Below are 13,272 nucleotides of genomic sequence, written 5' to 3' on the forward strand. Positions count from 1 at the left end.
CCCCTGCTTATTACAGCTAACCTTCCCTGAAGGTCATTCCACACTCTACCAACCACCTGTGAATGCGCCAGGTAGCAGTACAGCTCTGCACCCAGAGATCATACTAAAAGTATTAGTAATAGAATATTAATAATGAAATGACAGTAAGATTATAATAGCAATTAAGTAGTTACAACACGACAGTGATTATTGTTGCTGTTTGCCCTTTCTTCAAAGCTGCTCAGTCTGGCATTGACATGAGCTTTATATGTGCTGGACAGCTGGGGCAGAGCACTGAACCTGCCTTCTTACCCCCTATCCATTGGATGCTGCTGTATATGGCACTCAAGGGAGGGGACAGCCATAGTGAGTCATGCATGGAGACAACTGTTTCACCTCCTTTTATACTACGTCTACTTGACCTAGGCTTTTTGACAAATGGATTTTTCCCGGCTTGATACTAAAATCTTGCATTGAGTCTATATGCATTTAAGAACAAGTAAAAGACTAAAGGGCTGTAGCATCTCTGTTATAGTTTAGAATACAACAGTCTGTCTTCCTACTAAGTGAAAGTTATTTTAAGATAATTAACATAATAGCCATATGCAGATGATTGCATGATCAAGCCTGTAGGTCACATGGCAAACTAACTTAAAGATTGTTTAAATTTGGTAAAGTGGCAAATATGTTTTCTGAAAGTTGCGATGACCAACAAGGGTTTTTCCAGGCTAAGCATATGAATGTCACCATAGTGCACTGAAGTGGCAGACACGTTCTCACAAATCTTTCACCAGTTCTTGGATGCTAAATCACTGCTCAGTCATTGCCAGTTATGATAGTGTCTAGAATCGTGATCTAGAGTTTTGAAGAATCCCTATTACAACGTACTTTCCCAAGCAAAAGGTCTTCCTGTTCCTGAATAAATTGCATTCAAACTCCTGGAACTCTCTCACAGCTTCTACTGGACATGTACCTTTCATGTTCTGTCCAAACCTTTGTTAGCTTTTCAGTTGTAGATTAAAGCATACCTATCCATTTGAAATAATCTGAGCTTCCATTAAAATGAAATAAAACTGTAGGAGAGAACATCCCTTCAATGAGCCATCACAAAATGGTCTTTTAAGTATGAAATTGTTAGAAAGCCCTGTAATCATGAAACAACAAGCCACTCAAACAAAATTACAAAATGAATTTTATTTCAAAAGCATTAAGGGAACATTTACAGTTGAACAAGGTGGTCAACAGGTGTCTCCAGAAGAATTCACAGCCTCAGAAGTTAAGAATAAAAGGGGAAGCTAGCTATTTCTGAGGCAGCAAGAACTTTGTGTAACATCATCTCTAGTAGAATTCCATAAAGTCAACTCACTCAACTTCAGTGAGAAGGAAGCTGCTTGTATCCAATGATTAGTCTTAAACTGTGCTTGCAAGTAGGCTATGAAAATCATTTGTCCAAAAAAAAAAATCAATTATTTGTCACTAATTACCACACATGCAGTAGGCCAAATTTTCACCTGGAACATTTGTACCACACCTATCCAGCACCTGTTACCAAACTGATATTTTTTTTTCCATATGTGAAAGTTATTGTTCATATGGTTAGTTTCTTAGTGACAATCTAAATTTAGCAGCTCTCTTGAAACTAGAAATGCAAGTTCAGCACAAATGCTTTTGGAATGTCCAAAGTTTACAATCACAGACCCAAAGTTAAGAAATTTCAGTTTACTGCTTCTTTAACCTCAATAGTTTTGCTATGCAGGCCTCTCTAAATAACTGCTTTCTTCCACAAGATCTTGCACTAGGTTCCAGAAATGCCCATGCCATATCCTCAGATTGCAGTGATAAATATCAGCATGCTAATGAAGACACCTGTATCAGATTTATATCCTATGACTCACAAATACACGTGAAACTAAACTGAAAACATCACTTTCAGGCATTTGGTTTGTTGGGGTATGGACATCAAAATGACTGAAAAAAAAATTAAAGGGAAACCCTTCAGACTTCTAAAGCCTAAGCTATTTTATGTCAAGATGTCTCTGAACACTTAAAATTATTTTCCCTTCCAACTTTCCTTCTTTCTACTATCACCTAAACCCTTTCAATGGTGAATCTTTCAAGAATGACCTGAGAAAAAAAGCAAAAAATTCTTAAGTGGTAAAAAAACCTAAACAAACATCGCCCCCACTCCCCCCTCCACTGTTCTTTTAAGTTGTATTTACTGGGTGTCCGCATTTAAATAAGAATTACAAGCTATTATTAAAAACTAAATTGCATGGAATCTTTAATTCGTCACCTGAACCAAACTACATAACTGTAATTTTTCTGTGTTACCCAAAATACAATTTTATCTATATATTTTTAAAATGCAGTTGTATTGATTAAAACAAAAAAATTGTCAAGTGCCAGCCAACCCAGAAATGTTCAATGTGCAGGAAAGGCCAGCTATCTCCTCCTGTCCAGCTTCACACTATGAAGCTTAATCATTACATCAGGCTTGCCCCATTCTGGGAATATTTCTACTCATTTATTGTTTTTGTTTTTTCCTGTTTGTTTATTGAAATTTTATAGCATAAGTATATGCACACGTTTATATTAAACATTAAAAACCCATTTTCAAAACGTCACCTTTGTGTTACAATGCACGGAGAAGAGTAAGATGTGCAAAAACAAAAAACACCACATTCTCCACATCTTAAAAATAAAAGGATTGCTTCATGCTACAGGCAAAAGTTTTGCATCCATGTTGCAGACACTATAAAACCAGCATTTATTTCAGTCAACGATTTTTATGAAAAGTAAGTAAATGCTAATTTCACAATGGTACTCTTCTCCACATATTGCAAAGTATGGTTATAGATGAGGAAAGGATTATTTCAGCTGTCAGTCTTAACTGACACATCTTTGTAATCAAGCCTTTCCTGTCCATTATTTTATACACAAACTCAATTATATAGTTTAATTATGCAATAGCTGATTTTTAGGTTAATATACAAACCATCAAGATGTAGCTTCAGATAAAACATCTACGCTGTTTTCCATTTCTGAATAAACCCTGAAGACACTTCAAAAATAAGAACTCAAAGTCGCTGACTGTAAGCATCCAAAAATACAGTTGCTGTTTCACTATGGACGAATTGTAGTCCGTTAGAAAAGTAGATCATACATACAAAGGTATAAAGAACATTTAAGTCAGTCTTTAGTGGAAGGCAGTCCTTGAAGGGATACAATAACCCAGGCAATCCTTTGATGAATGGTACGTTCACTTTTGACAGGTGCTTTCACCTGTAGTAGCCCTGGAGAATATAATGGTCGGTTTAGTAGATTCTTCCTCTACTGCGATTGCCTCGTCCTCCCCAGCCTCTCCCTCGGCCGCCTCGGAAACCACCTCTTTGCTCTGAAAAAGCAAATGCATTTATTCCATAGAGGTCTCCAAGTGTCTCTTGCTTTAACACTGTTTAAAAATGAAATTACATACCAATCATACCTGTTAATGTTCTTTTAGGTACAATTATCTGGACTAACCCTCCATGAACACACACACGCGCACTTTGGTTCTTCCGCTGAGATCAGACTTGTTCTTAAATGAAACTGTTCATTTATGCCATCTATCTCTTCACCTAAGTTTTAGTAGTTTTGGTTCTTTAAACATTAGGATCCCAATCTAGAAAGACACTTGAGCATGTACTTTATTTGCTTAGGTGCAAGGTGGGCATGCTAGAAGGGAGGGACAGGATACAGCTGGACCTGGATAGGTTACAGGGGTGGGCAAATGAGAACAGGATGGGATTTGATATTGAAAAGTGCAGGGTACTGCACTTGGGCAGTAAGAACCAGCAGCATACCTATAGGCTGGGGAACTCCCTTCTCAAAAGCACAGTGGCAGAAAGAGATCTTGGAGTCATTATCGATTCCAAAATGAACACGGGCTGCCAATGTGAGGACGCGGTCAGCAAGGCTAACCGCACCTTGTCGTGCATCCACAGATGCATCACAAGCAGGGCCAAGGAGATGATCCTCCCCCTCTATGCAACACTGGTCAGGCCACAGTTGGAGTACTGTGTCCAGTTCAAGGGAGCTGCACTTTAGAAGAGATGTGGCCAGCATCGAGAGGGTCCAAAGGAGGGCCACTCACATGATCAGGGGACAGCAGGACAGACCCTATGAGGAGAGGCTACGGGATCTGAACCTGTTCAGCCTTCACAAGAGAAGGTTTAGAGGGGACCTGGTGACCGTCTATAAACTTACCAGGGGGGACCAGAGGGGAATGGGAGAGACTCTGTTCACCCGAGCACCTCCCGGAGCAACAAGGAATAACAGCCATAAGTTGTTTGAGAGTAGGTTCAGGCTGGACATCAGGAAGCACTACTTCACAGTCAAGGCGGCTAGGATCTAGAACCAACTTCCAAGGGAAGTGGTGGTGGCTCTTACCTTGGGGGTCTTTAAGAGAAGGCTTGACAATTACCTAGCTGGGGTCATATGAGCCCAGTATTCTCTCCTGCTAATAGCAGGGGGTCAGACTTGAAGATCTACTTAGGTCCCTTCCAACCCTACATCTATGAATCTATGTTATGAGCCTCACTGAAGTCAACAGGACTGTTTCTTGTACCTAGAATTAAGCATGTGGGAAGTCCTGTTGACTTCAATGGGGCTAATAAGTTAAATAAGTACATGTTTAAGTGTCTTGCTGGATTGAGATCTTAATGTTTAAAGAATCAATACTACTAAAACTAAGCTGAAGAGATAGATGGCATAAATGAACACTTCCATTAAGAATAAGTCTGATCTCAGTAGAAAAACCAAAGTGTTCCTCAGGCCGTCATTAGGAATCCAAAGTTGTTAAAACATAAAAGTGCATTATTTTCCTGCTACTGTTTCTTCCCTCAGTAGTTTAAAGACTTAACAGTCATCATATTTCTGTCCTTGCCTCTTAATTTTAAGTGTACTCTAGTTATTTAAAAACAGATATTTTTGAGCAAGGAACTAAACATAAATGAGAAGACAGGCTGCTCCACTAACAGAAAGACATACTAAATTAAATGCCAAGTCTTGAACCCTAAAGGTACACACCTATGTTGTGCAAAACCTGTGTTAAACATACCAACCATGGGGAGTTGACAATGACATAATTCTTACTCTTGAAAAAGTTCTGTCATTGTCACCATGACATAAATGTTATATCTTGGCTTTCAAATGATTTAGTCACTAATTCTAAGTGATTGCAAGCTATTGATCACTACTAAAATTTTCAGCATAAATTTTACAGTGGATAAGTTTATACACTTACCCAAAACTTACTACTCTACTAGTGATTAGAAATGAAAATACAATTACACAAAACGGTCATGATAGCCCAATTCTAAATCTTGAGGTGATCTTGTGAGAATTTTCCTCAATTCTCTTTCCCATAGGTAAATAATTCATTGTACAAAACTCTTCTGTAAAACTCACCATAAGAAAAGCTACCCAGGTTGCTACTGTATTTCCCGCTGGGAGGGTTGTATATTTGTCTCGCATCCCTTTTTGGTCCTGCTGCAGCTTTCTTCGGGGGTGAACTTGAGGTTGTATCTTCATTTGCTCTTTTTTGCCTATGAAGGAAAAAAGCAAAACCACATCTTTGGAAGACAGCACACACTCCCTGAAGTGAGACATACAAGTACAGCACGTTCAGCTTCACAGACTATTAAATAAGAGCCAGAATGGTTAGAGTGGAAACATACATAACATCTGAAACATTTCCAAATGAAATGGGCTTGAAAACATTTAACAAACATATTGTTTCAGACTCCAGATGGGTGCAGCCCCTGAGCTGGAGTACTTCAAAACTGCCCCAGCCGATGCAGCAGTGTGCTCTCCAGCCAGTGTGTGCAACAGGGGGTGCAAATGGTCTCCCAGGCAGGTGGGGGGCAGGGAAGGTGCACAGCTGCCACTCAGCTTCCACTCCTCCCCACCAGAGTGGAGAGGTATGTGGAGGTCCCCAGCAGTGCCCCAACTACTGCAGCAGCAGCCAGGGTTCAGTGACCAGGTGGTGGGAAAGCAGGAAGGACATCAGCCTGTCTGCCCAGCTCACCCCTGCAACATGCAGGGAGGAGGAGAAAAGGGGGTAGGAGAAAAGCAGCAGGGTGAATGGAGTACTGTGAGATTCTGGATGACCCATTGATTTTGTCTCATGCCAGAGCTGTGCACACAACAGGAGCTGAAGCAGTTCAGCTGTTTTGGGGGTGTTTCAAAGGGCATATATATTTGCCACTGGCTCTCTCAAGCATTTCAAAAGGCATCTGAAATGCTTCAACATTACATCTACAATCCTAGGTGATGATACTATAAATCCTTCACAAGATAAAGTTAGGCTGCTCTCCACACTGATTAAATATCTTGCATTTTACCAGAGCAAAACTAGACATTAACGGCATTCGTGATGGCTCCGGACCCTATCACAGTGCATAATATAATCTGCCCAATAAATACAATGAACTTTTATGCAACAGAACCTTATTTTCACCTATGAATGTGTCCTTTCTGACTGCATGCTGAACACACACTAGCAAGTTACTACATGTTACAAAATGAGGATTCCACGATGTGAGTATTAGGGCAGCATATTAAGCAAGATTTCTTGCAACTCTTACCCTGCATCAGTCTTCTGTACAGGTTTCCAGGACAATGTAACTGTGCTCTTATAAGAAGGGGGAATGTGGAAGAGATCCTAAAAGGAAACAAAATGTGTGATATTTTATCTCATGATGAAATTCCACACTGATACAGTTTTTTCTAAAGATTCCTCTTAAGCCAAATCATTGTTTCAGAATCCTAGAACTTCAATTTGAAAAAAAAAATCAGTTCATTTCATACATTCTACCAGGGAATCTAAACTACAACTTCTGTTTAACATGGACCCATGAACTGACACAGTAGCCTAACGATTTCACTCACAGCTGTGTGAAACTCATTACTACAAAAAGAGTTTCAATGATTCCTGTGCAGGCCTGCCTTTCTGCTATCCCTGCCACTCAGTTAAAAGGTGTGGACACACACAACAGCTGAACCATTTCCAAATATCACTGAGTGGAAACTGGTTCAGAACTATGTGAAGTGCTGTGGCTGACACCAAGGGGTCCCAGCAAGCACCCAGCCCATCATGCCTCACAGTGGGAAAGCCAATCCAGGGTGTAGGGCTACAGCCCACAGAGCTCCCAGTACAGGATCCACCCCTTCCCAGTGCTGGATCCAGCACTTGTAGCACACACCTGCTCTTTCTAATGCTCCCTACATGGTGCCCACTCTAGCCCATGCAAGGCAGCCACCCTATGTAACATGGATCCCAGACCAGCCAGAGCATATGCTTGATCTGACATGTAGGGGCAGGAGTATCCATGGGTCCCCCATGTGTTGCTCATGCCCGAGACCAGTCAGAGCTGGCATGTAGCAAGACCTGAGGGGTCTTGGGAAGTCTGTAGCCCCACCCCTGTCCCTCTATCTGGCACCTGACACTTTTCCACCTCGCTTGCAATACCTTCATGGTGGCAATGATATGTTTGAGAGAGTGCTTTCAAACAGCCAGGCTACCCCTCTGCAAACTCCTTTTCCCAGTGAGGAGATATGTTTTTCTATTACTGGGCTATCCAGTCTGCCTTACAGTTTCTCTGGGGGCCGCCCCCATAGGGTTCACCTGCAGCACCTTTACCGGGCACCCTGAGGGGCATCCTATGCATTCAGCCACTCATGCGTCAATTACAAACAAACAAGGAAACATAGCAACTTATCTCTACTTGAGACATACTCTCCTGAGCTGCTTTTACTACTGCAGCCTGGGACCACTTCCCCACTTTAGTCAAGGAGCCCTATTTAAATCCTCTACCTGTCTCCACCCCTTCCAGTCACCAGTCCCCTGCCTAATGGGGCACAGGGATTCCACCTCTGTAAATCAGCAAGCTTACTGCCCTGCTCCTTCCCTGATGGGCCACAGTCTCTTCAGCTTTGAGACAGTCAACTTCCTACCTCACCAGAGCACTGACCTTTGCTACCACCTGTCATGAAGGTAGTCACTCACACCCCTGTATACCTTATTGTCCCCAGGCTATGATGCTTACAGCCTTACAGCTGGTCCTGGCCCAGCCACCTGCACCAGGTTGCAGTTCGATAATGCTGCCTGGCTCCACTCCACTCCCTATTACAGCGTGCCATGTGCCACTCACAGCTTGACCCAGCTACAGTGGTCACTGCATGCAGTGCAGTCCTGGACTGGCTGAAGCAAGCACTGCAAGTGATGGATTTAGCTTGCAGAGTGGGGTGGTGGGCTCAGTCTGGCCTAGGACCACCTCCATGCTGTTTACCTGGACTGCGGACCATTTGTAGGCCACTCATCTGGTCCACAGGGCCAGATGAATTTAACCTGATGATGGTGTGCAGTCACCTGACATAACAGCCTGATACATCTAGGAAGTTTTTAAAATACTCTCTCTGTTTCTGATCATTCCTTTTCATGGATCCCTCTGTTGCAAACTTGCTCACTACATAAATCACAAAAGAAACATTAAGGCTTACCTTGATTAAAACATTGATGTTATTGGTTATTTTCAAGGCAACCACTTTAATTTTGTTCTGCAAAAGAGAAGAAAAAACAGCAACTGAATTCCAGAAACTTCAGAGATTTGAGATTACATGAAACACATTTACTGGCATTAAACAAGAATCTTAGTGCACGTCCTAATAAATTTCTGTGGTCTCACTGAGAGCTCTCTCTCAGCTTTTATAACTTATTTAAGTGTACATTTTAAACTTTCACCAGTGTGGTATTTCATGAATCCCACTGCTGACCACAGAATTTCAAGAACCTGAGTTTTCTTAATAGTCTTGTCCAGCATGCTTCCCAATTCAAAACAGAATATATGGGTCACATCTATGCCAAATGGACACACACACTATAGTGGAACAAAACTATCAGAAACTGACGAGGAAAGTTAAGCTGTAAAATATAGCATCAGTGTATATACATAAGAGTGGTACATATAACAAATGCAGGACAGCTAAAACACAGCTTCCCAAATATAAAGTGGTGGCAAACTGTCCTCACTTTTTTTTCGAATGATCTTAGATTTAAGGAAAGTATTTCTGAAAATGACTGTCAACCATTGGTTAAAGATAAACGTCAGATACTACTTCTTCCCCCACAGTTCTGTTAAACCAGTGGTTTTCAAACTGTATTCCATAGAACGCTGGCTCTGTGTCAATCTTCAGGATAGGGGTAGAGACCAAGAAGTGATATGTAAGGGTTCTGTGACTTTAGGAAGTTTGAAATACTGTGCTAACCCCTCTCAGTCTTATTTGTAGCCTCCTTGCTAATCAACACTTTTGGCAAATCTTCATGGCAATCTGAAGGATTCCCTAATAACACAACAGTAGGTCTACTGAAATCTGTGCAAATGCACCAAATTCCCAGTACCCCCTGGCACTGCAATCAACCCTCAGCCCTCTCAGCTTTTCCAGCTTCCTTGAACATAAGCCTGTAGTAACATATGCTACTCCTGACTTAACCACTGCAAATTACACCAAATTCAGTACTTTCATAATACTGACAACTGAATACTAGTTATGAGCTTGAGTTAAAACTTCCATTTGTGGAGAAGTGAACCCAAGATCTTTACAGATGAAAGAATGGAGCTTTCATACAAACTTCCATCTAGCAGCAGCATTTCCTATGATTCTACAAACATTTGCTATTTTCCAGATCATGAGACAACTGTCAAACTGCATCAGCTTTTTTATCTTCCAAATAACTAGGTATCAACTATACGGACAGCAGTTACCTTGAATGTGGAGGCAACTTAGGTTCACTTAGCAGGCTTAAATGGAATAACAGTGCCCAGTCCTGCCAATTTAGTCCACTCACCCCACCAACGAAGACTAGCATACATATGGTTTTGAAATGGATATTTCAGTAACCTCAGTAGAAGGAGAACTGCTCCTAAGAAATACCCACCTCCTCCGTTTTTAAAGCTTCCCCTGTTTTTCCTTGGAGCGCAAGACGAAGCTGTCTAATATATACCTGCAACCCTCGGGCAAAATACTGTAGCCTAATAAAGAAAAATGAATGTTAAGTATTTAATGCACTCCACTCGAGCAAAGTACAAAAGTATACATCATCTGTATAAAAAAATGCAGCACAAGTGAAAGTAAAGTGATATGATTGTAAAAAAGGCGTTTTTGGCAAATAAATACCAGAAGTGCTTTTGCAACAGTGTATTATTTAATCAATACATCTGATTTATGATTTCCTATATTCAAACCACTCAACAAAGCAAGGAGTATTAATTGTTAAATGCTCTTACAACAAAATTTCATTACATTTGTATCTACGTGATCATTTCTCTCTCGTACGTTACCTGATTTTAAAATCTTTCAATTTCTCTGCATTCAGCTTGGCTGTAAGGAAATCTGGCAGTTTTCGTCCAAGCTGATGAAAACTGTACAGCAGGCACTCCACGTAACTGAACTGTAACTTGGGCTCTTCATTACCAGCATTTTCCCCATTCTCTGCTTCCTCTGGAGGGAGGGGCATGTACTCCTAATGGAGCAGAAATCAGAACAGATGCATTAGACTGAAAGCCTGAAGAAAAGAAACTGGAGGGCAAAGTGTGTGTTGTACCTCTGCCAGAAGGCAAAGCCAAGAAAACTCCAGTAATGGAAATAAATACAACAAAAATAACTGTGTAGATAGTTCATAAATTTAATCTACTTATCAGTCGTCCTTGAATATATGATCCCATGAACAGCCCCCTACCTCATTTACTACTTAGGAAGTCAGTAAGCTTATTAATACGAAGATTTTCATTGTTGGACTGCCAAGGAAAACTGTTTACTCCTTTAGAGGAGTTACTACAACCTTGTGCACACACTATTTAAGATAGATCAGACATATAACCTTGTCTACATTCGTAAGTTCAACAGGTTCTCTTATCATTGCGCTAGTTTTAGAGATACAGCACTTGTTGGAACATTAGTACAAATCATTTGCTAACATTTCTTGTCATGTCATTTATCCCCAATCTAAGCCAGTAAGTACCCTATCACCATTACTAGCAATGACAGAACTGTGCAGGAGTTTGTGCATCCCCCTAAAACTGTCAGCAAAGGAACAGCACTAACAGTAGGTTTTAAGATATGTTCACCATGATAAGTTTAAAGAGCATTATGTGAACACAAGTCATGCTACTTTCATCAGGACGGATTTTAATTGATGTGTATGCAGACAGTTTAGTTCATTAGACGGAGCTGAGTGGGGCAAAGATAACTGCTCATGTCATAAATAGGAGTGTCTTCAAAATAGTCATTAACTTTACAACAGAGAAGGACCACAGATAAATGGGCAATAAGCTCCTAATGATCACTCACACTGAGGAAACATTTTTATTATACCACAAAAAATAAAACTCTCTCACCAGTAATTTATCAAAGAGCTTCTTTAAGTTTGATTCTAGCTTTTCCATGTCACCACAAAATGAACTCATTTCAGCAAGCAGCTTCAGTACCTACAAATAAGAATAGTTCTTGGTAAAGCCAGCAGGTCTTTATAAGTAAAATCTGAAAAATATTGACAAGTTCTAGCTTATTATTATATTATTACAGCAATATTATTACAGCTTATTTAACAGATGGCAAAATTCAAACCCTGTAAATACAGTACAGCATTATAGACCATAATTTTGGAAAAACTAAAAAAAAACCCCAAAAAACCCCAACAACTCATGCCTGCTGTGGAACATCTTAGTTATACTTTGGCTTTCAATGGCAGAAGCTAGTAGGCAACCAATGAAAAGTAACATGTGATAATGTACTTTAAATAACTGTTTTGCTGTTAATGCCTACATAAGCTAGCTTGAACCTATCTGCAGAAGATCACTGGAGATGTTAATTTAAACTTCCTTCCTCAATGCATTTAGGGCCCTCTTAAAATTTGCCTCCTTTCATAATGCCTGCTCCTAGGAACTGAAACAATGATAGTATAAAAAGGCCTCCAAGATATTTACTCCTTGGCTCGACCCAGTTCAGCCTGGCTGAGGTCTATCACACTGCAAGCTCTTTGATGCATGGATTCTATCTTGTACACCATCAAGCACAAAGCTGACAAACAGGCTACTTTAAGAGACTCCTTGGAAGACTTAACATGGTGAAACAAGAGCTCGGACAGTTTCACAGAGACCATGCTACAAATAGTATCACTGTCATTACTGTTCTTAATTATAGTAAGGCTTTCAGTACCTGTATTTACTGCTAGGTGTTCTGCTTGCTGTGTAATTTCATCAGCTGCCAGCCTTTTCTCATCAGCTGCCAGCCTTTTCTCTCCTTATCTATTTAACTGGAACAGTCACAGGACAACTGACCAGCCATATGACAATACATTGCTAGAAAACTCGCATTAGATTTTGTTGTTGCAGAGTGCATTCACTTCCGACCTAGTAAGCATGCAGGAAGTCTAAACACATGCAGTCCATGTATACTACTGTGAGTGGCTCAGTAGAGGCTCAGGTTCTATTGAACAATTATTCTGTAGTAATTACAGCTGAGTGCAATGTTGAAATTCCCAGTGACTACATTGTAAAGCAGTGGTCTCCAACCTTTTTAAGTCAGAGATCACTCTTGGAATTTAGAAGGAACTCGAGAGCTAACCCTAGCCCCCAAGCAGGTAAGTCTGTGGGGAGGGAAGAGGGGGGCAAATCGAGGCAGAGGGAGAAAAAATTATTTGGAGATGCACCCCCCACAGCAGGTAAGTCTGTGGGGGAAGGGGCGGGACAGATTGAGGCCCAAGCCCTAGCCCCACTCCCTCTCTCGCTGCTGGGGCCTTGATCTTTCTCCCTTCTCCGCCTCGCCTGACAGCAGTGAGACAGGGACCAGGGCTGGAGCAGGGGCAGGCCCTGCACAGCCAGGGTGGGACAGAGCCACGAGAGGCTGATCTGGGGGGTGTTGGAAAGGGAGGGGGGAGGAACTAGTCACCCTGGGAGGGCACAGACGGGACACGTCCCCCAAATTGTGCTAGACAGGCTGCTAGCTGGGTCGTTTCCAGCAGAGGCTTGGGCCATGCTGTGGCGGCGCTGGGAGCAGGGCTACGGGGGGGTGGGGTGCAGCCACCCGAAAATTCGCTATAGCCCCCCAACCCTCTCCCAGCACTGCCACTGCCTGGCCCGACCACAGTGCAGCCCCAGCCTCTGCCGGGAACAGCCCGGCGCTGCCTCCCAGTCCCAGCCTGCAGCAGCAGCGTCCCCTCCCATGCACAGATCCAAGGCACACAGCACCCATGCT

At 41.7% G+C, this 13,272-nt stretch overlaps 1 protein-coding gene across 2 annotated transcripts in view; it reads right to left on the reverse strand.

The window, feature by feature from the left end:
• Nucleotides 1–1,158: 1,158 nt before the first annotated feature.
• API5 (apoptosis inhibitor 5) overlaps nt 1,159–13,272 on the reverse strand; it is a 23,479-nt gene continuing 11,365 nt past the window's right edge. For both annotated transcript variants that reach the window (XM_006034086.2, XM_025216045.1), the window contains exons 8-14: nt 11,415–11,504; nt 10,359–10,540; nt 9,956–10,049; nt 8,521–8,577; nt 6,606–6,682; nt 5,428–5,564; nt 1,159–3,373 (exon numbers count right to left, since the gene is read on the reverse strand). In XM_006034086.2, the coding sequence (XP_006034148.1) occupies nt 3,294–3,373; nt 5,428–5,564; nt 6,606–6,682; nt 8,521–8,577; nt 9,956–10,049; nt 10,359–10,540; nt 11,415–11,504 (717 nt within the window). In that variant the 3' untranslated portion in view covers nt 1,159–3,293. The remainder of the gene's footprint in view (nt 3,374–5,427; nt 5,565–6,605; nt 6,683–8,520; nt 8,578–9,955; nt 10,050–10,358; nt 10,541–11,414; nt 11,505–13,272) is intronic.

The sequence above is a fragment of the Alligator sinensis genome, unplaced genomic scaffold (genome assembly GCF_000455745.1).
Source record: "Alligator sinensis unplaced genomic scaffold, ASM45574v1 scaffold267_2, whole genome shotgun sequence".
In the NCBI taxonomy this organism is placed as follows: domain Eukaryota; kingdom Metazoa; phylum Chordata; order Crocodylia; family Alligatoridae; genus Alligator; species Alligator sinensis.